We start from the raw sequence: 21,972 nt of genomic DNA, 5'->3' as shown, positions 1-21,972 counted from the left end.
CTAATGGGAAAAAACCATGTTCACTGCAGGTGGGGCAGATGTAACATGTGCAGTGAGAGTAAAGGTGCCCACACACTAGAATGATTTTTTTTGCAGATTTCGGATAAATCGGCCGATATATCGTCAGATGTTTCCCGATAATTGGTCAAAAATCGTCCGATTTCGGTCCAATGTACACTCGTGTTGATCTTTTGCTAAATCTTCTGATCTTACGTGCTGCATAAAAGATCAGAAGATTTAACAAAAGATCCATAAGATCTTTTTCTTAAGATCCCGTACGCACACGGGATCTTAAGAAAAATCTTTGGTAAAGATGTGCGCTGGCCTGAAATCTTTTGTCCAGGACGGACAAAAGATTTCAATGCTAAATTTATGCGCACATCTTAATATCGCAGATCTTTCTAGTGTGTGGGCACGTCTGGACAGCGCATGCAAATCATAATAAGAAAAAATGCTTTTACAAAAAGAACAAACAACAATGAACTTTATTTAAATGAACGCTGCCGGTTTCCTGCAGGAACACATTCCGGATTCTCTTTAAAAAAAAAAAAATGTATTTACAAGCAGTATTTAATACTGAAATCAGCCTACAGCAGGGTATAAATGTCCAGTCTCGGTGATATACGGATTTCAATCATTCACTTGCTTTAGGGATGTTTTCCAGTTTATCCTCCTGAGAATCATCTTTTCTGGCAATCCCGTAGAGATCTAGCACCTCGGAATACTGGAGATATTGTTGGAGGCAGACAGGAAGGGGGAGCTGAGATACGTAGCAGCCTGATCGCAAACGCTCAGTGTTCAGCAGGGAGCGGATTTCTAGCCGACAGAGGTGCATCAGAGGAGGAATGGACGCTGCATAGGAGAACAACATAAACAGCATGTTATCCGATGGAAGGAAATACGCTATCACACAATGCACGCAGCTTATGTCAGGGTTAAGCATCACCACAACTTCAACCACGCAGCACAGCCGATGTCCAATATATCTGCAACCCACTGACGCCTATGTTTTGGCTGCAGGGACTGATGCCAGAGCTGGACAGGCAAAGTCAGTGATTGCCCAAACTGGATATCAGGACCAATCGGGAAGCATGGGATGTTGCCATAGCAACCAATGAGATTCTACTTTATTTATGTTGCGCCTTCTAGAAGAGAATAGACAGATTCTGATTGGTTGCTATGGGCAACTCCTATCCTAGTAAATATACACATTAGTGTGCATCACCATTGTGCTCTGGAAAACATGACAAGTTGGTTACCTGGTGGACGTCTGGACACAGTTATTTGCAGCCAACCACTACGCATTGATTTTTTGTGAAATGTCCTAAGGGAGTGAAAAGGCAGAGCCTATCAAAAAAAAAGGGGTAAAACGTTCCGTCTATCAAAAAAAAAAAGGGGTAAAATGTTCCGCCTATCAAAAAAAGGGGTAAAATTTTCCGCCTATCAAAAAAAGGGGTAAAATGTTCCGCCTATCAAAAATGGAGTAAAATGTTCCGCCTATCAAAAAGGGGTAAAACGTCCCGCCTATAAAAAAAAGGGGTAAAATGTTCCGCCTATCAAAAAGGGGTAAAACGTTCCGCCTATCAAAAAAGGGGGTAAAATTTTCCGCCTATCAAAAAAAGGGGTAAAATGTTCCGCCTATCAAGCTTTTGCCCGGTATAAACAGTAAACATATATATATATTATTTTTGGACACCATATCCAATGTCAGTGTGAGTATAAATGCTAGCAGATGTAAAGCAATCCAACATACTGAAGCAGAAGTAATATTGATTGTGGTTTTATCGAGGTTAATTTATAAAACTGGCAACTTGGGATCTCCTGCCGCTATTATGATTTTATTGTAAACACTATGGATGACGGATCCTGTATTCTGCTACTTTCAATTATCTTCAGCATTCGTGGTTGAGAAGGCACCAGAGCAATTCTCTGCGCTCACCTTTATCCTTGCATGACTCTGCTTCCAGGCTACACCGCCTTCCGCAGCCCTGCGCTGCATCCATCCCCCCTCTCCAATAGATATTTTACATAACGATTATCATTTTTCTTTCCAGCCTTCCATTTTTTTTCTCCAGAATTATAATCAGAATACATTTCATAAAGTTTGGCTGAGACTCGTGCCGGTATTAGACGGTGCTAAATTCAGCGGTTACAGTGTGTTCTGATAGCAGTCAGGGGTTTATAGTTGTCAGGCTTGTTAAACAAGCTGCAACTCCTCACTAACTTTATGTACTGACAGGAAACATTGGAAATCATTTATAAAGTCTGTCACAGATGGACAGTAAAAATACAAAACCCAACAATAGTTTCTTTCCATCCTATTTTTAACCTGAGCAGTTTGGAAACTTTCAAGGTTGTTTAGCAGAAGTTTCCATCTTGAAGGGCAGCAGTTAGTTACACACCAACATTCCCGGGATTGCATCGTTACACACCAACATTCCCGGGATTGCATCGTTACACACCAAAATTCCCGGGATTGCATCATTACACACCAACATTCCCGGGATTGCATCGTTACACACCAACATTCCCGGGATTGCATCATTACACACCAACATTCCCAGGATTGCATCGTTACACACCAACATTCCCGGGATTGCATCATTACACACCAACGTCCCCGGGATTGCATCATTACACACCAACATTCCCGGGATTGCATCGTTACACACCAACATTCCCGGGATTGCATCATTACACACCAACATTCCCAGGATTGCATCGTTACACACCAACATTCCCGGGATTGCATCGTTACACACCAACGTCCCCGGGATTGCATCATTACACACCAACATTCCCGGGATTGCATCGTTACACACCAACATTCCCGGGATTGCATCGTTACACACCAACGTTCCCGGGATTGCATCGTTACACACCAACATTCCCGGGATTGCATCATTACACACCAACATTCCCGGGATTGCATCGTTACACACCAACATTCCCGAGATTGCATCGTTACACACCAACATTCCCGGGATTGCATTGTTACACACCAAAATTCCCGGGATTGCATCGTTACACACCAACATTCCCGGGATTGCATCGTTACACACCAACGTTCCCGAGATTGCATCGTTACACACCAACATTCCCGGAAATTCATCTTTAGACACCAACATTCCCGGGATTGCATCGTTACACACCAACATTCCCGGGTATGCATCGTTACACACCAACGTTCCCGAGATTGCATCGTTACACACCAACATTCCCGGGATTGCATCATTACACACCAACGTTCCCGGGATTGCATCATTACACGCCAACATTCCCGGGATTGCGTCGTTACGACCCAACGTTTCCAGGATTGCATCATTACACACCAACATTCCCGGGATTGCATCATTACTTACCAACATTCTCAGGATTGTATCATTACACACCAACGTTTCCAGGATTGCATTGTTACACATCAACGTTTCCAGGATTGCATTGTTACACGCCAATGTTCCCAGGATTGCATCATTACACATCAACATTCCCGGGATTGCATCATTACACACCAACATTCCCGGGATTGCCTAGTTACACACCAACATTCCCGGGATTGCATCGTTACACACCAACATTCCCCGGATTGCATCGTTACACGCCAACATTCCCGGGATTGCGTAGTTACACACCAACGTTTCCAGTATTGCATCATTACACACCAACATTCCCGGGAATGCATCTTTAGACACCAACATTCCCGGGATTGCATCATTACACACCAATATTCCCGGGATTGCATTGTTACACACCAACGTTCCCGGGATTACATTATTACAACTTTCCCCTTTGGTATCATCTCTGAATCAGGCCCAATAACCATAAGGCCCAGGTCATGTTAAGTTACCATAGCAGCAATCCTTTATTCACCTACAGTATGCAGTGAAATATATCTTTTAATTGGAGAAAATGAAAGTTTCTATTTTTGCAGTTCACACATTGGTCCTGTGCTGTTCTGGCTTTCAGTAAATGCCCTGAAGAGCTGTTTCCCCCTCTAATCACTGCAAACTGAGGTATAGAGAATTTATCTGACAGTTGTTTGCTTACCGAAATGTTTCTTCGGAATCCAGGTGAAATGTTCTGAGTGGGTGGACAGAATCGTCTCCACATCTGCAGAGAGCCTCTTCCAATTACTGAACTCCAGAGTCAAATTAAGAATGTCATCATTTACAGAACGGATCCTGCACAACGCAAATGAAAACAAGCTCTAATGAAACACACCGCGGATACATAAACTGGCACAACGCTGCTGTTCTCGTGTGCCTGGCATAATATGGGCGATTTCAGTGTAGCAGAAGTGCATGTTTAATCTTACGGACAATAAAGGATGAGCAAATCTGGATTTTATCTACACAGCAAAATTATTGAATAGCTGCACTTTTATTGAGAACTCATATACTGCAAAGGACGGAACTAGCTGGGGCCCATAATTGATTCCTTTATAGTAGGGATGGGGAACTTTTGGCTCTCTCAAGCTGTTGAACTACACATCCCAGCATGCCCTGCTACATTTTTGCTATTTGGCCAAGTTAAAACTGTTGTAGGGCATGCTGGGACATGTAGTTCAACAGCAGCTGTAAGGTCAAAGGTTTCCCATCCCCACTTTATACCATCCACAAATGTATTTATTGCTGGATCTTATTTCCTCTGATAACTGGATGTTCTACAGTATTTCAGTGGTTCTCAAAATCGGTCCTCGGGACCCAACACAGTTCACGTTTTCCAGGTCGCCTGGCAGGTGCACTCATTACTCATTGACTCATTTTAAAAGAGCACCAGGTGGAGCTAATTATTTGACTTGCAATTCTGTAGGTAGACCTGGACAACATTCACTGTGTACTGTGCGTTTGAGAACATCTAAAAACAAAGGCACAAGGAAACACTGCACTTGTTTTGAGGAAGGAATAAATTAAATGGCATAATTGCATTATAACAATGATATTTATTTAAAAATAATAATATAACAATAATAAAGAATTAGTAAAGACATGAATAAAAACTTTGATTGTGACCATGAATAATTGGCGTAGTACTTCTATACATTCTCTTACATTTGTGTATAATGTGTGGTGCAGTCCCGGTCCTATATTGACCACTGGTCCTATATTGACCACTTGACCTTATAGCATTCCTCTCAAAATGTACACTCACTATAGGTAGATCTCACTTGTAGTTGGCTCAGATAGAGCAATGAGTTCCTGGAGTGGAGAACCTTTATCTGGAGGGAGTTCTTGAGCCCAATGGGATGGATCTGGTTGGTCGGTGCAAGAACTTGGGGTCCTGTGGTCTGGTTTGGGTCAATCCTTGGTCCAGCGATGTTGGAGTATCCGTACACCAAGGAGAGGTTGGTAGTATGGCACTCCTTTGTGTACGGAAACACCAACATCCTGGGCCAATGATTGTCCCGAACCAGACCCACCAGATCAACCTCTCCTTGGTGTACGGATACCCCAACATCACTGGACCAAGGATTGTCCCAAACCAGACCACAGGACCCCAAGGTAAAGGTAAAGATTCTCCACTCAAGGAACTCATTGCTCTATCTGAGCCAACTACAAGTGAGATCTACCTATAGTGAGTGTAAGAGAGAGAATGCTATAAGGTCAATTGGTCAATATAGGACCGGGACTGCAGCACACATTATTCACCAATATGCTATCATGGGTAGGTTTTTAGATCACATTTTCATCTATTTAACACTTTTGCAATACGCAAATTGTAACGGAACTTTCTGTGTACCCCTATTTAGTATATTGTATTCTTCAGCTTGCATAACAGAGGAGGATGCTCATGAAAAGTATTACCCCCAGGCATTGCCTATTCTGCATGGTGTAATCCTATGTTGAGCACCTAAAATGGGTGCTGCACCTGGATCCTTCCTGTGTGCAATGAGGATCAAAATGGCTGCCACACCTGGATCCTTCATGTGTATAATAAGGATCAAAATGGCTGCCACCCCTGGATCATTCAAGGGAATAATGATAAAAATTGGCTGCCGCACCTGGATCCTTAATGGGTATAATGAGGATCAAAATGGCTGCCACACTTTGATCCTTCTTGGGAATAACGATTTTTAAAAATGGCTGCCACACTTTGATCCTTCTTGGGAATAATGATTATCAAAAATGGCTGCCACACTTTGATCCTTCGTGGCTATAATGCTAAAAAATGGCTGCCTCACCTGGAAACTACATGGGTACAATGATCATAATAAATGACTGCCACACCTTTGTATTTTAATTATTATTACAAATGTTCTTTTAGAGATATGTCTAGTGCATTATCGGCACTTGATCTTTGCGAGGCCTCCTGCTTTGTACAGATACAGTGTAGTAAAATGTAATATCTTGTATTAACGCAAGTTCACAACGAGGGGTCTCTGATACCAGTATCCCCCCTGATGCTATAACAGTCAGGTAAATATACAAAGCCCAACCCCACGGTGGCTGGGATTCATACCAAGGCGACAAACGTTATATTACATAATACATTCACACAACAATTCCCGTCGAGAAACAAATATCACTTTACTGTGCCACGCACGGTATATAATCAGGTAGATTTTCACATTCTACGAAAATGAGCATTTTCCTTCCTCTTCTCTCAAGTGAGCGCAGCCCGGAGGGGGCTGTTACTGCTCCATCCAGTGTATCTCTCCTTATGAACTAGAAAGTGATATTGCAGACTCTGGGGAAATTTTGCTCCAGATGATGCTGCGGCTGTTAATTCTCGATGCTTGTTCATCTATATATAAACACAGCTCCCACCTCCCACCAACAACTCCGGGTCTGTCAGTTCATTTATTGGTCTGGTCTATTTGCACGGAGTACGTCTATAGATCACTGATCTCTAATTACTTTCAGTAGTTGGCCAATAAAATAATATTAATCCGTTGTTTATCGAGGAACCGCTGAAAGAACCGCAGCACCTCGTACAAGTACAATGGAGAAGGGATCAAATGGAAATAAAATTCAATGAAATCCGAGGGAAGCTCGACTATAAAGCAACTCGGAATGTGTTTCCTTATTTAGATTTTATTTTGGTGTGCTGCACCGTGCACTTTGTACTTGCTAAGTATATAATGCATATAATCTTCGGCATTTAGAGTGTTCTTGCAGATTGCTTCACACTGGAGCCCTGTGATTATGTCAAATGTTATACCTATCTAGGACTGGGCATCTATTGGGCTTGGTTCACCTGCTGTATTCCTCTAGTTGTTGCATTTCTCAGTTCACCTTCAGGATAAACATTCTTGATGACTGTTAAAAAGGCCAGTACGCCCCAATGTCAGCAACAGAAGACAGATACTTCATCGTGACTTTTCATTTTCACATCAGCAAACTGAAGGATCAAATACTTTCTGCAGTTTCTGAGTCTTCTAAAGTTAGTTCTTAGGGAACATATAGTATTCAGCTTGGACCTTTGCTGTGTCTTTGTACGCAGCCTCTGTGCAACAATATGCAAAAGCAACAAGAGGCGGCACGTAAATATATCAGCGGTTCCAGAGGAGGGGCTGCAGCATGGTTCATAATTCAAATAGGGGAGAAACACCAACTGCCAGTGAGTCAGTTTGGAATGGCAGTTGGTGGCAGTGGGTGTGCTGCAGCCCCACCTCTGGAGCCTCTCCTTAAAGACGCATTCTGCTGGCTTCTCTGATCCTCTGCCTACCTCCAAAATCGTGATAATCGGTCGCAGTATTCGACATCTGAGGTTACTCACAATGCTGGAAAACACAACGCCAATTGCAGTGGCCAATGAAACCGAGGAGGTGGTGCCTGGCTTTGGCACGCCCATAAAATGGAGCAATATAGGCGTAACCATTCTGCTCCTTAGAACAAATGCACCAGATCTGTCCAGAAGTATTTAAAGAGTCTCTTTCTAATGTTTGAAATTCCCAATGAAATGTAATCAGCATCTCGGTCTTCAGAATTGTGGCTCCCGCTGTGATTGTACATGTGGCTTCCGCTGTGATTGTACATGTGGCTTCCGCTGTGATTGTACATGTGGCTTCCGCTGTGATTGTACATGCGGGAACACCCAGTCATGAATTTCAACGTTAATGATTTCCTCCTATGAGACTTCACGACTTATCTTCACATCACTCTGAAATAAGTCCTGGGGGTGAGTACACACTGAGACTGTTTAAACCAAAAGTAGTCCCACTAAAGTATAGGCTTAGGCTCCACCTCTGCCACATCACAGGCCAGAAAAGCTTATAGAATGGAACTGCTAGGTCTGACCTCAGTAGCGACAGTCATGACCAAGCTCCTAGCGGACTCTGGAAGCAATAGCAGTATAAGTACTGTTCCTTACAGATTGTGTTTCCTGGGCTACCTCAGATCAACATGTACAATGTCAAAAGGTCTACAGCGGTGCAAAGCACAGCCTCACTAGATTGTAGAGCAGTGGAAATGTATTCTCTGGAGTGACGAATCACACTTCTCCTCCTGGCAGTTGTGTTTCCTGGAGTGACCAATCACACTTCTCCCTCTGGAGTGACCAATCACACTTCTCCGCCTAGCAGTTGTGTTCTCTGGAGTCACCAATCACACTTCTCCGCCTGGCAGTTGTGTTCTCTGGAGTGACGAATCACACATCTCCGCCTGGCAGTTGTGTTCTCTGGAGTAATGAATCACACTTCTCCGCCTGGCAGTTGTCTTCTCTGGAGTAATGAATCACACTTCTCCACCTGGCAGTTGTCTTCTCTGGAGTGACGAATCACACTTCTCCCTCTGGAGTGACCAATCACACTTCGCCTAGCAGTTGTGTTCTCTGGAGTGACGAATCACACTTCTCTATCTAGCAGATGTGTTCTCTGGAGTCACCAATCACACTTCTCCGCCTGGCAGTTGTGTTCTCTGGAGTGACGAATCACACATCTCCGCCTGGCAGTTGTGTTCTCTGGAGTAATGAATCACACTTCTCCCTCTGGCAGTTGTGTTCAGCCAGACTGATAAATCAGTGGTTTGATGAATTCCTATTGAAGAGTAATCTATCTAGAGCATGCTATAATGTTCTAGAGAATATTTGACAACCTTGGGGCAACAAACCTACAATTGGAGCCCCTCTCTTTCATTGTCAGCACTCGCCAGAACCTCCCCGCTGGCGGAGAGGGACTCTGTCAAACTGGGGTGCGCGTGCACCTCACAAGCATGCACGTCCCCGTCACTCGACGGTTGGGCGGCGTTGCCCTGCCCATCTCCTCTTGAGGGAGGTGGTGAGGACCAGTGATGGCGACGGGGGAGGTGGCGGACGGCAGTGAGGAGCTACGTCGGAACAGGACGCGCAAGCATTTCTTCCGATGGTTGGCGGTGGAATTGCCAGCCCCTGCAAGGAAGATCTGTATGGATGGTCCTTCTTAGGAGTGTGAAGGCAGCTATAAGGGATGGGGGGGGGTGGCCATATTAATGCACATCATATGTAGAGTGTGATGTTCAAGTCAGTCTTTAGCTGCTCCTCCTTCACAGCTCCCTCTCTCCATATCCAGCAAGGTTGAAACAGACCAGTGTCCATGCAAAAAGTGCTTTCACTTTCGTTTATGACATCTTTTAGCACACAAAGCAGTAATTTAGTCCATTGAGTGGCCTCTAGTGGTCACTGGGGGTACTTTACCTCATAGAGGTGAGGCGTAGTTAGCCACGGGGAGCACATACATCGTTACTGATGTTGGGATTCCACCGCCAGTGTTAGTTGCGATGCCAGCGTTGATATTCTGACTGGTGGTATCCCATCTGCCGCAATGTTAACCGCATTCCGCTTTATACGCACCTTCCATGAGCATACACATAGAACTGCATCTCTTATTTACCTTTACTTGTATAAAGTAGAAAGTGCCCAACTCTAAACGAGTCCGGAAATATTTATATAAATCAGAAACGATAGCTTCGGAACGCAATATTGCATAGCAGCACCGCCGAACTACCGCACTATAGTAAGTTTAATTAGTAAACATTTCTTATTCTATTTGAAACACTTTCAATTTATTTTGGGGATTTGATTATTTCCGCCACTTTGGCTGACTCGCGAGTATTGTATATATCATGGCGGTCTTAAGCTCTTCAGAATATCCAATTTGTAGACTGTATTGTGACAGGCAATTATTTCACCAAGTAAATCTTCCTAACTTCAAACTCTCTAATTTTCGTGTGTGTATATTTTGTCACGCTTGAAAATAATGAGAACAATCAAAAGTAAATGCCATGTCAGTGCCGGCGGATGAGGTGTTTTTGTGATTGTGGAGCTGTATTTATTAAATGCAGTGCTTAAAAAAATTACGGCGGTGAAGTGTTTATTTATTATTAGGCTTTTTGTGAAAAATACGCAGCATTAAACTGTTTTTTTTTTTTTATGATTTATCCCCACTATTAGCTATTCGTTCTTCTTTCTCTGGCAAAACATTCTTACACGCTGCATACAATGTAGATCGCAGGTTCCGAACTTGGGGCCCGATTCAGACCGAATGGCTGGGCTGCGAGTGTTCAGAGTCCAGCGATCAGTTAAACGCCGTCCCACGCACGCAAAATCCCGCCCCTGTGCACGGCTGCGAATGCGTCCGCAGTGGTGCGGAAGAGTCGGAAATTATTTTGACCATCTAATGAATTCCCACCTCCCATCTGCAGCGCCGCGTAAGATGAGACGTCTTCGTCTCTGCCTGTGGGGAGATCGGGACAGTTGACAATGCCTCCCAATGGCCGTGAGCCACCTACATTTTCTGGGGTACTCCCGGAAATGGCCGGCGGCTGTCAATCAGTCAGCGTATGGCCTGCGACCACAGGTCGTTGCTGACTGTGATCGGACGGACAGGGGGCCCTCGCGGATGCCCACTGCCGACCATGCATGTGCGGTCTTCTGATAATCGCCAGGACTGTGAATTCACAACCTGCGATTAAGCCTGAATTGGCCCCTTAGTCCTAAGGACCCCAAACAGATCATGTTTTCCAGGTCACCCCGTGGTTTTTTTAAACGTGGCAGTTGCAGATACACAGCGCACTTGCTGGGTAACCTGGAAAACATGATTTGTGTGGGGTCCTGGGGAGAGAGTATGAGAAACACTGCTGTAGATGAATGCAGCTAATATATACAGAATGGGGGATATTCAATGGGGGATATTCAATGTCGGGTCATGACTGTTGGGCTGTCCCGACAGCCGTGGGAGATTGAATATCCCCCTATGGCCCTTATTCTGGTTCACTCGCAAACGCAAATTTCTTCTCAAATGGACAAAACCATGTGCACTGCAGGGGGGCAGATGTAACTTGTATAGAGAGCGTTAGATTTGGGTGAGTTATTTTGTTTCCGTGCAGGGTAAATACTGGCTGCTTTATTATTACACTGCAATACAAATCTTACTTTGAAGTAAAACCCCATCCAAATCTATCTCTCTCTCTGCACATGTTACATCTGCCCCTGAGCAGTGCAGCATTGTTTTGTCCATTTGAGAAAGAATTTGCCTTTGCGATTGAACCAGAATAAGGGTCTATGTGTAGATTTGCCCTCATACACCTAGGAGCAGATTTACTAAAGGTTGAAACACACATTTACAGATGCTTAATTAACATTAATTTTTAATTGTTAGCAAATGTGTGTTATAGCATTGGAAGCCCTACATCGACTAAGATCGTTTTAAACCAGTCAAAATCGACCTTTATTAAAATCACCCATAGCTTCAATGCACCATGTTGCGTGAGTCAGCCATTTCCGCAATGGGTCAAAACTGCTTTGCGAGGCTGCAGTGATTAATTTGCTAAGCGACATGAATATCTGTGTGCGTCTGTCATGAAGCACAACAGTACTTGGCGTGGAATATAGCCACATCCATTGTGATGTTGCACTTTGTGTACAGATTCAGATTTCTGAAGCAGTTTTGTTGCATCCCATTGCAAAAAGAGAGGCACAGTTACCAGCCGAGGCACGCCCCAGTACCATGGGCACCCATATTGGGAACTATTGGTGTATACAGTATACAGTTAACGCTGCTTCTACAGATGTATATATTAATGTAAGCTTATCTTGCATTTTCTAACGATCTCAGGAGCAATTTCATTAATAATTCAGAGTACACTACAATTAAAGTGAGATTAAATACAATAAAAAGGTAGAATCAGCTTATATTTAATAAACATAATTATCTCATATAAGCTGGAAAATGTGATACTTCGGTTATCTGGCGATAGAGAGGTTTGTTATTAAAAAGAAAAACAAAAAGAGATACATTTCACTGCTCCAGATTACATCCCCTCCAACATGCCCAAATCATCTACACAGATGTCTAGTGTCCGTGAGTCTCCGAAACACTGCAGAGAGTGAAACTTCATCTCTTTCTCACACATGCACAAGCACAAAGGGAAGCAGACTAGCTTCCGAAGCTTTTGCTTTGAGCGGGCTTACTAGTAAAATATATTTGTGTGTGTTTCATGTGTTTATACAACATAAATGCATTTTGTGTTCGCACCAGGGTCCCGTCCTCAAGATACCTCAATGAAATATAAAAATATTCCGAAATACAGAATAATCCGTTATCCAAAATGCTTCTGGTCCCGAGCATCTTGTATAAGGGATACTCCACCTGCATTATGTAGGCATGCCTGCGATATAATGAAAAGCGTTAATTGCACAGGAAGATATTCCGCAGAATAAAATGTAAATGTGTAAATCAGATCAGCGCACGTAATCCACCATAAACCTCCTCACCAGGCGGCATCCAGCAGCAGTGTGGCATCCAGTCCTGCCAGCAGCAAGTCAGGCAGCCATTCCTTGTGATTGCTTTTAGATAACGGTTGTTTAAATGCATTTACTTCGTCTCCGGAGGGCAATGGACAGTGTTGGTTTAGAAAGTAACGGAATAGAGGGAAATTGTTGTATTCTAAACAATTCTGCAAATGTAAACTTGACAGCCTGAATCCATATTTCAGGAGGAGCGGGGGCATCTCTGCGCGTCTGAAACAAAATAGGAACATTTCAAACTTGATAAAACATTTATTTAGTTATTACACTCACAGTACTGATTCATGTTCAACGCCAATGCCAACTGAGGGCAGATTACCTTTTATATGCGCAAGACCCACGCCAAGGGCCGGCTCTACTGTTAGGCAGCTGCCTAGGGCCTCCAGAATCTGGGGGGTGCCCCTGAGTCTATCACAAAATTAAGGATTACTCAAAAAAGGAAAGCTTGTTGGACATAATGCAGACGGAAGGTGCTGAACTTCTAAGACGCCACCTCCACGGGTATGGATCATTAGGTCACCACAATGTTGGTCGACAGGGAGGGTCATTAGGTCGACATGGGTTAGGTCAACAGTCAAAAAGTCGACATGGGGTTTGTCACATTTTTGTCCCAAATGTCGACAGTCGCCATGGACACCGAAACGTACCACCATGTCCGCTCGTCATGCTTCAGGCACAGTATTTTATTCTCCCACCACGCCCTAGTGGATGGTAGGGCATGAAATACCGCCTGTCGGCACATGTCGGCTCAAAAAGAATGTGAAATGTTGACCTAATGACCTCTGTCAATCACATTGTGAACGGAGTGCGAAAGTAGCAGGATTTCATCGCAGCAAAACCTCGCGCATGTTTATACTGGCCGCATGCATTCGCAGTGAATTCGCGGCTATGCAATCAGGCCTGAATGACCCCCAATGTTCGCAGGCATCAAGACAGACTCCTAAACATCACTGCAAAGAATCGTGTAAAATTCAATTCAATTTTGGAGTCACAACATTTCCAGTGTTACCCTTAGACACACCTTGACCCAAATTAACCCATGAAAGAATATTAAGGGTCACAAGCAGACACCTGCAATGAATTTCAGTAAAACACAGGCTCCGAGAACGCAGGATCACAATAAATTCCAGCTTGGAGTCTAACTACGGTGTTTGTTATTCCACTCACACCGCTCTGCCCTAAATAACAAAACTCTGCAAAGAGAACCGGCCACAAGCAGTCGATAAAATCCAGCAATCATATCTAATGGCAACAAAACAAACAAGAACAATGATACTTAGTGACAGGTGTTGAACAAACGAGACCTAAACTAGTTTGATTGCTCCGGTTTAAGACTATTCTAAGAACTGCCCCAGTTTAGGTTATTAATAACCGTCTCCTTTTTTTAAAACAAATAAAAACCACGATACTAAATGTGCTAAAACAATGGCAGCTGCAGTTAATTAAAAAAACAAAACATCAAATGTAAACAGCAACAAAAACATCCTTTCATCTTCTTTGCAGGCAGCACAATGACAAGATTGAAAAAAAACAAAAACATTCCAACAAAACAAACAAAAACAACAAAAAAACAGAAGACACCCGCACTGATCTATGTATATTAAGTCATTTGCTGTAGACCAAACAATACAAGCTAATGATGTACCGGGATTTTGGGAGACATGCTCCGATTGATACACTGTAAAACGCTATACAATATACCTTCAGCAGTGCTTCCTTGCAAACCTCATGCATAATTTATAAAGGGACCTGCCAGAGAACACGCTGGCTATTATCCAAGCGAACGTGTTCACATGGGCAACCAAGGACTTGTATCAGCTCCTGCCTCCAGCAATTTGAAATCATCCACAGTCTGACCACGGAAACATTAACTGTAATAGGAGCGATAATGCAAATGCTATCATTATTGAGGGAGACCTCTTCGCTGTGCTTGCTTCGAGTACGCTCTTTTAGGTAGAGTAGATTTATTTAGCCTAAACATTTTTTTTCTTCCCTTTCCAAAATCTCTCCCGGCTGACAGAACACGTATTAATGAGGACTGGAATTAGCGTGCTCACATTGAACGCTGCTGTAAAAAAAAAAATATATATATAATTTTAAAGCGCAGACTGATAAACAGACAACAGAAACACCTGGCTCTCCCCAGAATTCTATTTCCTCCGACGGTGATTATTTGCTGACGTTGGCCCTATTTTTAACAGCCGGCACAAAGGAAGCGACGGCTAAGCTGCTGTCACGCTATTAAAAAGTGTAAACGTTCACGTACTGTAAGAAGGGGAAAAAAATGGAAGAAAAATAGGTGACTGGGTAATTTACGTGAGAAATTCCAGTCTCCTAATTCACGCTGAGCCGCAGACAATCTGATGCAGTGGTTGTGAGAGAGAGAGAGAGAGAGAGAGAGGGAGAGAGAAGTGTCAATTTACCATTGGTTTTATTCAATTATAGCATTCATGTCAGTATCCAAAGACAGCGAGAGCTGATAACTGCTATTGGAAAAAGTAAAAAGTTGAATGCAATTATGTTTTACCAGTCTGTTCAACAGTCAGGCTTCCCAGAGGAATATTTAGGTAGATCGTTTATCACTTTTGAGACCCAGCGAGTGGATTGCTGATTGCATTCACTGGGAAATAATAATAATAAAAAAAAAAAATACATTTGTGTTTTCAGCTAAAAGTGCTTATTGTTCTAGAACTTTACAGCTGACGGCGAATGATTTGAACAAGTTTTGCCCAGTTAATGACAGCATTATATGAACCTGATGCGGAATTGAATGCTAAGCAGCAGTGGGTGATCCTGATGTGTATATTAGCCCGTATTCAGAGGTGAATGCTACTTTACTAGGGTCTGCCTCATATCTGTGTGGAGTTTGTATATTCTCCCTGTGCTTGTGTGGGTTTCCTCCGGGTACTCCGGTTTCCTCCCACAATCCAAAAATATACTGGTAGGTTAATTGGCTTGTAACAAAAATTAACTCTCGAATGTCTGTGTGTGCGTGTGTACATGTGGTAGGGAATATAGGCCCTTATTCAGATCTGATTGCAGTACAAATCTGTTCTCAAAATGGGCAAAACCATGTGCACTGCAGGTGGGGCGGATGTAAAATGTGCAGAGAGAGTTAAATTTGGGTAGGGTGTGTTGAAACTGAAATCTAAATTGCAGTGTAAAAATAATGCAGCCAGTATTTAACCTGCACAGAAACAAAATAACTCACACAAACTCTCTCTGCACATGTTACATCTGCCCCACCTGCAGTGCACATGGTTTTGCCCATTTTGAGAACAAATTTGTACTGCGATCAGATCTGAATAAGGGCCATAGATTGTAAGCTCCACTGGGGCAGGGACTGATGTCAATGGCCAAATATTCTCTTTACAGCGCTTTGGAATATGTGTGCACTATATAAATAACTGTTAATAATATCTAGTCGTTTTGTTTGATAATCGTCATTATCAGGGCACACTTACATCATCTTATACTTGGTGCAAATGAAATATATTCATTTTTAATTATTTATTAACAGTTTCTTATATAGCGCACACATATTCCGCAGCGCTCTACAGAGTATATTCGAACAGTCACATCAGTCCCTGCCCCAGTGGAGCTTACAATCTATATTCCCTACCACATGTACACACACAGACAGACATTCTAGGGTTAATTTTTGTTGGAAGCCAATTAACCTACGAGTATATTTTTGGATTGAAGGAGAAAAGCAGAGTACCCGGAGGAAACCCACGCAAGCATGGGGAGAATATACAAACTCCGCACAGTTAGGGCCATGGGGGGGAATGGAACCCATGACCTCAGTGCTGTGAGGCAGTAATGCTAACCCTTACACCATCCGTACTGCTCCGTTTATATAACATATGGTGGGAATAGAACACATGACCTTAGTGCTGTGAGGCAGTAATGCTAACCATTACACCATCCGTGCTGCCCCGTATATATAACACATGGTGGGAATAGAACACATGACCTCAGTGCAGTGAGGCAATAATGTAACCATTACACCATCCGTACTGCCCCGTATATATAACACATGGTGGGAATAGAACCCATGACCTCAGTGCTGTGAGGCAGTAATGCTAACCATTACACCATCCGTACTACCCCAGTATATATAACACATGGTGGGAATAGAACCCATGACCTCAGTGCTGTGAGGCAGTAATGCTAACCATTACACCGTCCGTACTGCCCCGTATATATAACACATGGTGGGAATAGAACCCATGACCTCAGTGCTGTGAGGCAGTAATGTAACCATTACACCATCCGTACTGCCCGTTTATATAACACATGGTGGGAATAGAACACATGACCTCAGTGCTGTGAGGCAGTAATGCTAACCATTACACCATCCGTACTGCCCCGTATATATAACACATGGTGGGGATAGAACCCATGACCTCAGTGCTGTGAGGCAGTAATGCTATAACCATTACACCATCTGTACTGCCCCAGTATATATAACACATGGTGGGGATAGAACCCATGACCTCAGTGCTGTGAGGCAGTAATAATAACCATTACACCATCCGTACTGCCCCGTATATATAACACATGGTGGGGATAGAACCCATGACCTCAGTGCTGTGAGGCAGTAATGCTATAACCATTACACCATCCGTACTGCCCCGTATATATAACACATGGTGGGAATAGAACTCATGACCTCAGCGCTGTGAGGCAGTAATATAACCATTACACCATCCGTACTGCCCCGTATATATAACACATGGTGGGAATAGAACCCATGACCTCAGCGCTGTGAGGCAGTAATACTAACCATCTGTTCCCAGATAGCTGTCCTATCACACCTGCTGTGCATTCCGTCTGTCTGGCTTTAAACCCAGTAATTTGCACCATTTGGCTTCTCTGGCTATCCTGAGTAGCTCTCCAGCTCTGCTCATCGGTCAATCCCGGTGTCCTGCTGTCTCCAGCTCTGCTCATCGGTCAATCCCGGGGTCCTGCTGTTTCCAGCTCTGCTCATCGCTCAATCCCGGTGTCCTGCTGTTTCCAGCTCTGCTCATCGGTCAATCCCGGAGTCCTGCTGTTTCCAGCTCTGCTCGTCGCTCAATCCCGGAGTCCTGCTGTTTCCAGCTCTGCTCATCGGTCAATCCCGGAGTCCTGCTGTTTCCAGCTCTGCTCATCGCTCAATCCCGGAGTCCTGCTGTTTCCAGCTCTGCTCGTCGCTCAATCCTGGTGTCCTGCTGTTTCCAGCTCTGCTCATCGGTCAATCCCGGAGTCCTGCTGTTTCCAGCTCTGCTCATCGGTCAATCCCGGAGTCCTGCTGTTTCCAGCTCTGCACTTCGCTCAATCCCGGGGTCCTGCTGTTTCCAGCTCTGCTCATCGCTCAATCCCGGTGTCCTGCTGTTTCCAGCTCTGCTCATCGGTCAATCCCGGAGTCCTGCTGTTTCCAGCTCTGCTCGTCGCTCAATCCCGGTGTCCTGCTGTTTCCAGCTCTGCTCATCGGTCAATCCTGGAGTCCTGCTGTTTCCAGCTCTGCTCGTCGCTCAATCCCGGTGTCCTGCTGTTTCCAGCTCTGCTCATCGGTCAATCCTGGAGTCCTGCTGTTTCCAGCTCTGCTCATCGCTCAATCCCGGAGTCCTGCTGTTTCCAGCTCTGCTCATCGGTCAATCCCGGAGTCCTGCTGTCTCCAGCTCTGCTCATCGCTCAATCCCGGTGCCCTGCTGTCTCTAGCTCTGCTCATTGATCACTCCAGGTGTCCTGCTGTCCCCAGTTCTGCTCATCGGTCAATCCTGGTGTCCTGCTGCTTCCGGCTCTGCTCATCGCTCAATCCCGGAGTCCTGCTGTTTCCAGCTCTGTTCTTTGCTCAATCCTGGTGCCCTGCTGTCTCCAGCTCTGCTCATTGATCACTCCAGGTGTCCTGCTGTCTCCAGCTCTGCTCATTGGTCAATTCTGGTGTCCTGCTGTTCCCAGCTCTGCTCATCTGTCAATCCCGGTGTCCTGCTGTCTCCAGCTCAGTTCATCGGTTAATTCTAATGTCCTGCTGTCCCCAGTTCTGCTCATCGGTCAATCCCCATGTCCTGCTGTCTCCAGCTCTGCTCATCAGTCAATCCCAGTGTCCTGCTGTCCCCAGTCCTGCTAATCAGTCAATCCCAGTGTCCTGCTGTCTCCAGCTCTGTTCATCGGTTAATTCTGGTGTCCTGCTATCCCCAGTTCTGCTCATTGGTCAATGCCCATGTCCTGCTGTCCCTAGTTCTGCTCATCGGTCAATCCCTGTGCCCTGCTGTTTCCAGCTCTGCTCATCAGTCAATCCCAGTGTCATGCTGTCCCCAGTTCTGCCCATCGGTCAATCCCCATGTCCTGCTGTCTCCAGCTCTGCTAATCAGTCAATCATGGTGTCCTGCTGTCTCCAGCTCTGTTAATTGGTTAATTTTGGTGTCCTGCTATCCCCAGTTCTGCTCATCTGTAAATCCCCATGTCCTGTTGTCTCCAGCTCTGCTCATCGGTCAATCCCAGTGTCTTGCTGTCTCAAGCTTTGCTCTTCAGTTAATTTTGGTGTCCTGGTCAGCATAACAGTTTCAGTCTTCTTTGCATCGTACAAGGTACTCTTTATGCATTAAGTGGCTGACCTGCATCTTCTCAGTCCACCACCATTGTTACAGTGTATTACGTGGCTGACCTGAATCCTCTCAGTCAGCCACCATTGTTACAGTGTATTATGTGGCCGACCTGCATCCTCTCAGTCCGCCGCCATTGTTACAGTGTATTAAGTGGCTGACCTGCATCCTCTCAGCCCTCCGCCATTGTTACACTGTATTACGTGGCTGACCTACATCCTCTCAGTCCGCCGCCATTGTTGCAGTGTATTACGTTGCTGACCTGCATCCTCTCAGTCCGCGCCATTGTTACAGTGTATTACGTGGCTGACCTGCATCCTCTCAGTCCGCCTCCATTGTTACAGTGCATTAAGTGGCTGACCTGCACCCTTTCAGTCCGCCACCATTGTTACAGTGTATTAAGTGGCCGACCTGCATCTTCTCAGTTCACCACCATTGCTACAGTGTATTAAGTGGCTGACCTGCATCCTCTCAGTCCGCCACCATTGTTACACTGTATTAAGTGGCTGACCTGCATCCTCTCAGTCCTCCACCATTGTTACAGTGTATTACGTGGCTGACCTGCATCTTCTCAGTCCGCCACCATTGTTATAGTGTATTTACATGGCTGACCTGCATCCTCTCAGTCCGCCACCATTGTTACAGTGTATTAAGTGGCCGACCTGCATCCTCTCAGTCCGCCACCATTGTTACAGTGTATTACGTGGCCGACCTGCATCTTCTCAGTCCGCCACCATTGTTACAGTGTATTACGTGGCTGACCTGCATCCCCTCAGTCCACCACCATTGTTACAGTGTATTACGTGGCTGACCTGCATCCTCTCAGTCAGCCACCATTGTTACAGTGTATTACGTGGCTGACCTGCATCCCCTCAGTCCGCCACCATTGTTACAGTGTATTACGTGGCTGACCTGCATCCTCTCAGTCCTCCACCATTGTTACAGTGTATTAAGTGGCTGACCTGCATCCTCTCAGTCCGCCACCATTGTTACAGTGTATTAAGTGGCTGACCTGCATCCTCTCAGTCCACCACCATTGTTACTGTATATTAAGTGGCCGACCTGCATCTTCTCAGTCCGCCACCATTGTTACAGTGTATTAAGTGGCTGACCTGAATCCTCTCAGTCAGCCACCATTGTTACAGTGTATTAAGTGGCTGACCTGCATCCTCTCAGTCCGCCACCATTGTTACAGTGTATTAAGTGGCTGACCTGCATCCTCTCAGTCCGCCCCCATTGTTACAGTGTATTAAGTGGCTGACCTGCATCCTCTCAGTCCTTCACCATTGTTACAGTGCATTACGTGGCTGACCTGCATCCTCTCAGTCCGCCACCATTGTTACAGTGTATTAAGTGGCTGACCTGAATCCTCTCAGTCAGCCACCATTGTTACAGTGTATTACGTGGCCGACCTGCATCCTCTCAGTCCGCCGCCATTGTTACAGTGTATTAAGTGGCTGACCTGCATCCTCTCAGCCCTCCGCCATTGTTACACTGTATTACGTGGCTGACCTGCATCCTCTCAGTCCGCCGCCATTGTTGCAGTGTATTACGTTGCTGACCTGCATCCTCTCAGTCCGCGCCATTGTTACAGTGTATTACGTGGCTGACCTGCATCCTCTCAGTCCGCCTCCATTGTTACAGTGCATTAAGTGGCTGACCTGCATCCTCTCAGTCCGCCACCATTGTTACAGTGTATTAAGTGGCCGACCTGCATCTTCTCAGTCCTCCACCATTGTTACAGTGTATTACGTTGCTGACCTGCATCCTCTCAGTCCGCGCCATTGTTACAGTGTATTACGTGGCTGACCTGCATCCTCTCAGTCCGCCACCATTGTTACACTGTATTAAGTGGCTGACCTGCATCCTCTCAGTCCTCCACCATTGTTACAGTGTATTACGTGGCCGACCTGCATCCCCTCAGTCCGCCACCATTGTTACAGTGTATTTACATGGCTGACCTGCATCCTCTCAGTCCGCCACCATTGTTACAGTGTATTAAGTGGCCGACCTGTATCCTCTCAGTCCGCCACCATTGTTACAGTGTTTTACGTGGCCGACCTGCATTCTATCAGTCTACCACCATTGTTACAGTGTATTACGTGGCTGACCTGCATCCTCTCAGTCCGCCACCATTGTTACAGTGTATTAAGTGGCTGACCTGCATCCTCTCAGTCCGCCACCATTGTTACAGTGTATTAAGTGGCTGACCTGCATCCTCTCAGTCCGCCACCATTGTTACAGTGTATTAAGTGGCTGACCTGCATCCTCTCAGTCCACCACCATTGTTACTGTGTATTAAGTGGCTGACCTGCATCCTCTCAGTCCTCCACCATTGTTACAGTGTATTACGTGGCCGACCTGCATTCTATCAGTCTACCACCATTGTTACAGTGTATTAAGTGGCCGACCTGCATCCTCTCAGTCCTCCACCATTGTTACAGTGTATTAAGTGGCTGACCTGCATCCTCTCAGTCCGCCACCATTGTTACAGTGTATTAAGTGGCTGACCTGCATCCTCTCAGTCCGCCACCATTGTTACAGTGTATTAAGTGGCTGACCTGCATCCTCTCAGTCCACCACCATTGTTACTGTGTATTAAGTGGCTGACCTGCATCCTCTCAGTCCTCCACCATTGTTACAGTGTATTACGTGGCTGACC

At 45.1% G+C, this 21,972-nt stretch overlaps 1 protein-coding gene across 1 annotated transcript in view; it reads right to left on the bottom strand.

Annotated features, from left to right (window-relative positions):
- Positions 1-493: 493 nt before the first annotated feature.
- Positions 494-21,972, bottom strand: part of ASB3 (ankyrin repeat and SOCS box containing 3) — a 119,565-nt gene continuing 98,086 nt past the window's right edge. Inside the window, exons 8-10 of the mRNA XM_083175236.1 lie at positions 12,691-12,936; positions 4,048-4,181; positions 494-852 (exon numbers count right to left, since the gene is read on the bottom strand). Coding sequence (XP_083031362.1) covers positions 635-852; positions 4,048-4,181; positions 12,691-12,936 — 598 coding nt within the window. The 3' untranslated portion in view covers positions 494-634. The remainder of the gene's footprint in view (positions 853-4,047; positions 4,182-12,690; positions 12,937-21,972) is intronic.

This window comes from Crinia signifera, chromosome 3 (assembly GCF_055691185.1).
Source record: "Crinia signifera chromosome 3, ASM5569118v1, whole genome shotgun sequence".
NCBI lineage: Eukaryota > Metazoa > Chordata > Amphibia > Anura > Myobatrachidae > Crinia > Crinia signifera.
The sequence above is the reverse complement of the archived record's forward strand: the minus strand, read 5'-3'. Positions and strand labels throughout refer to the sequence as shown.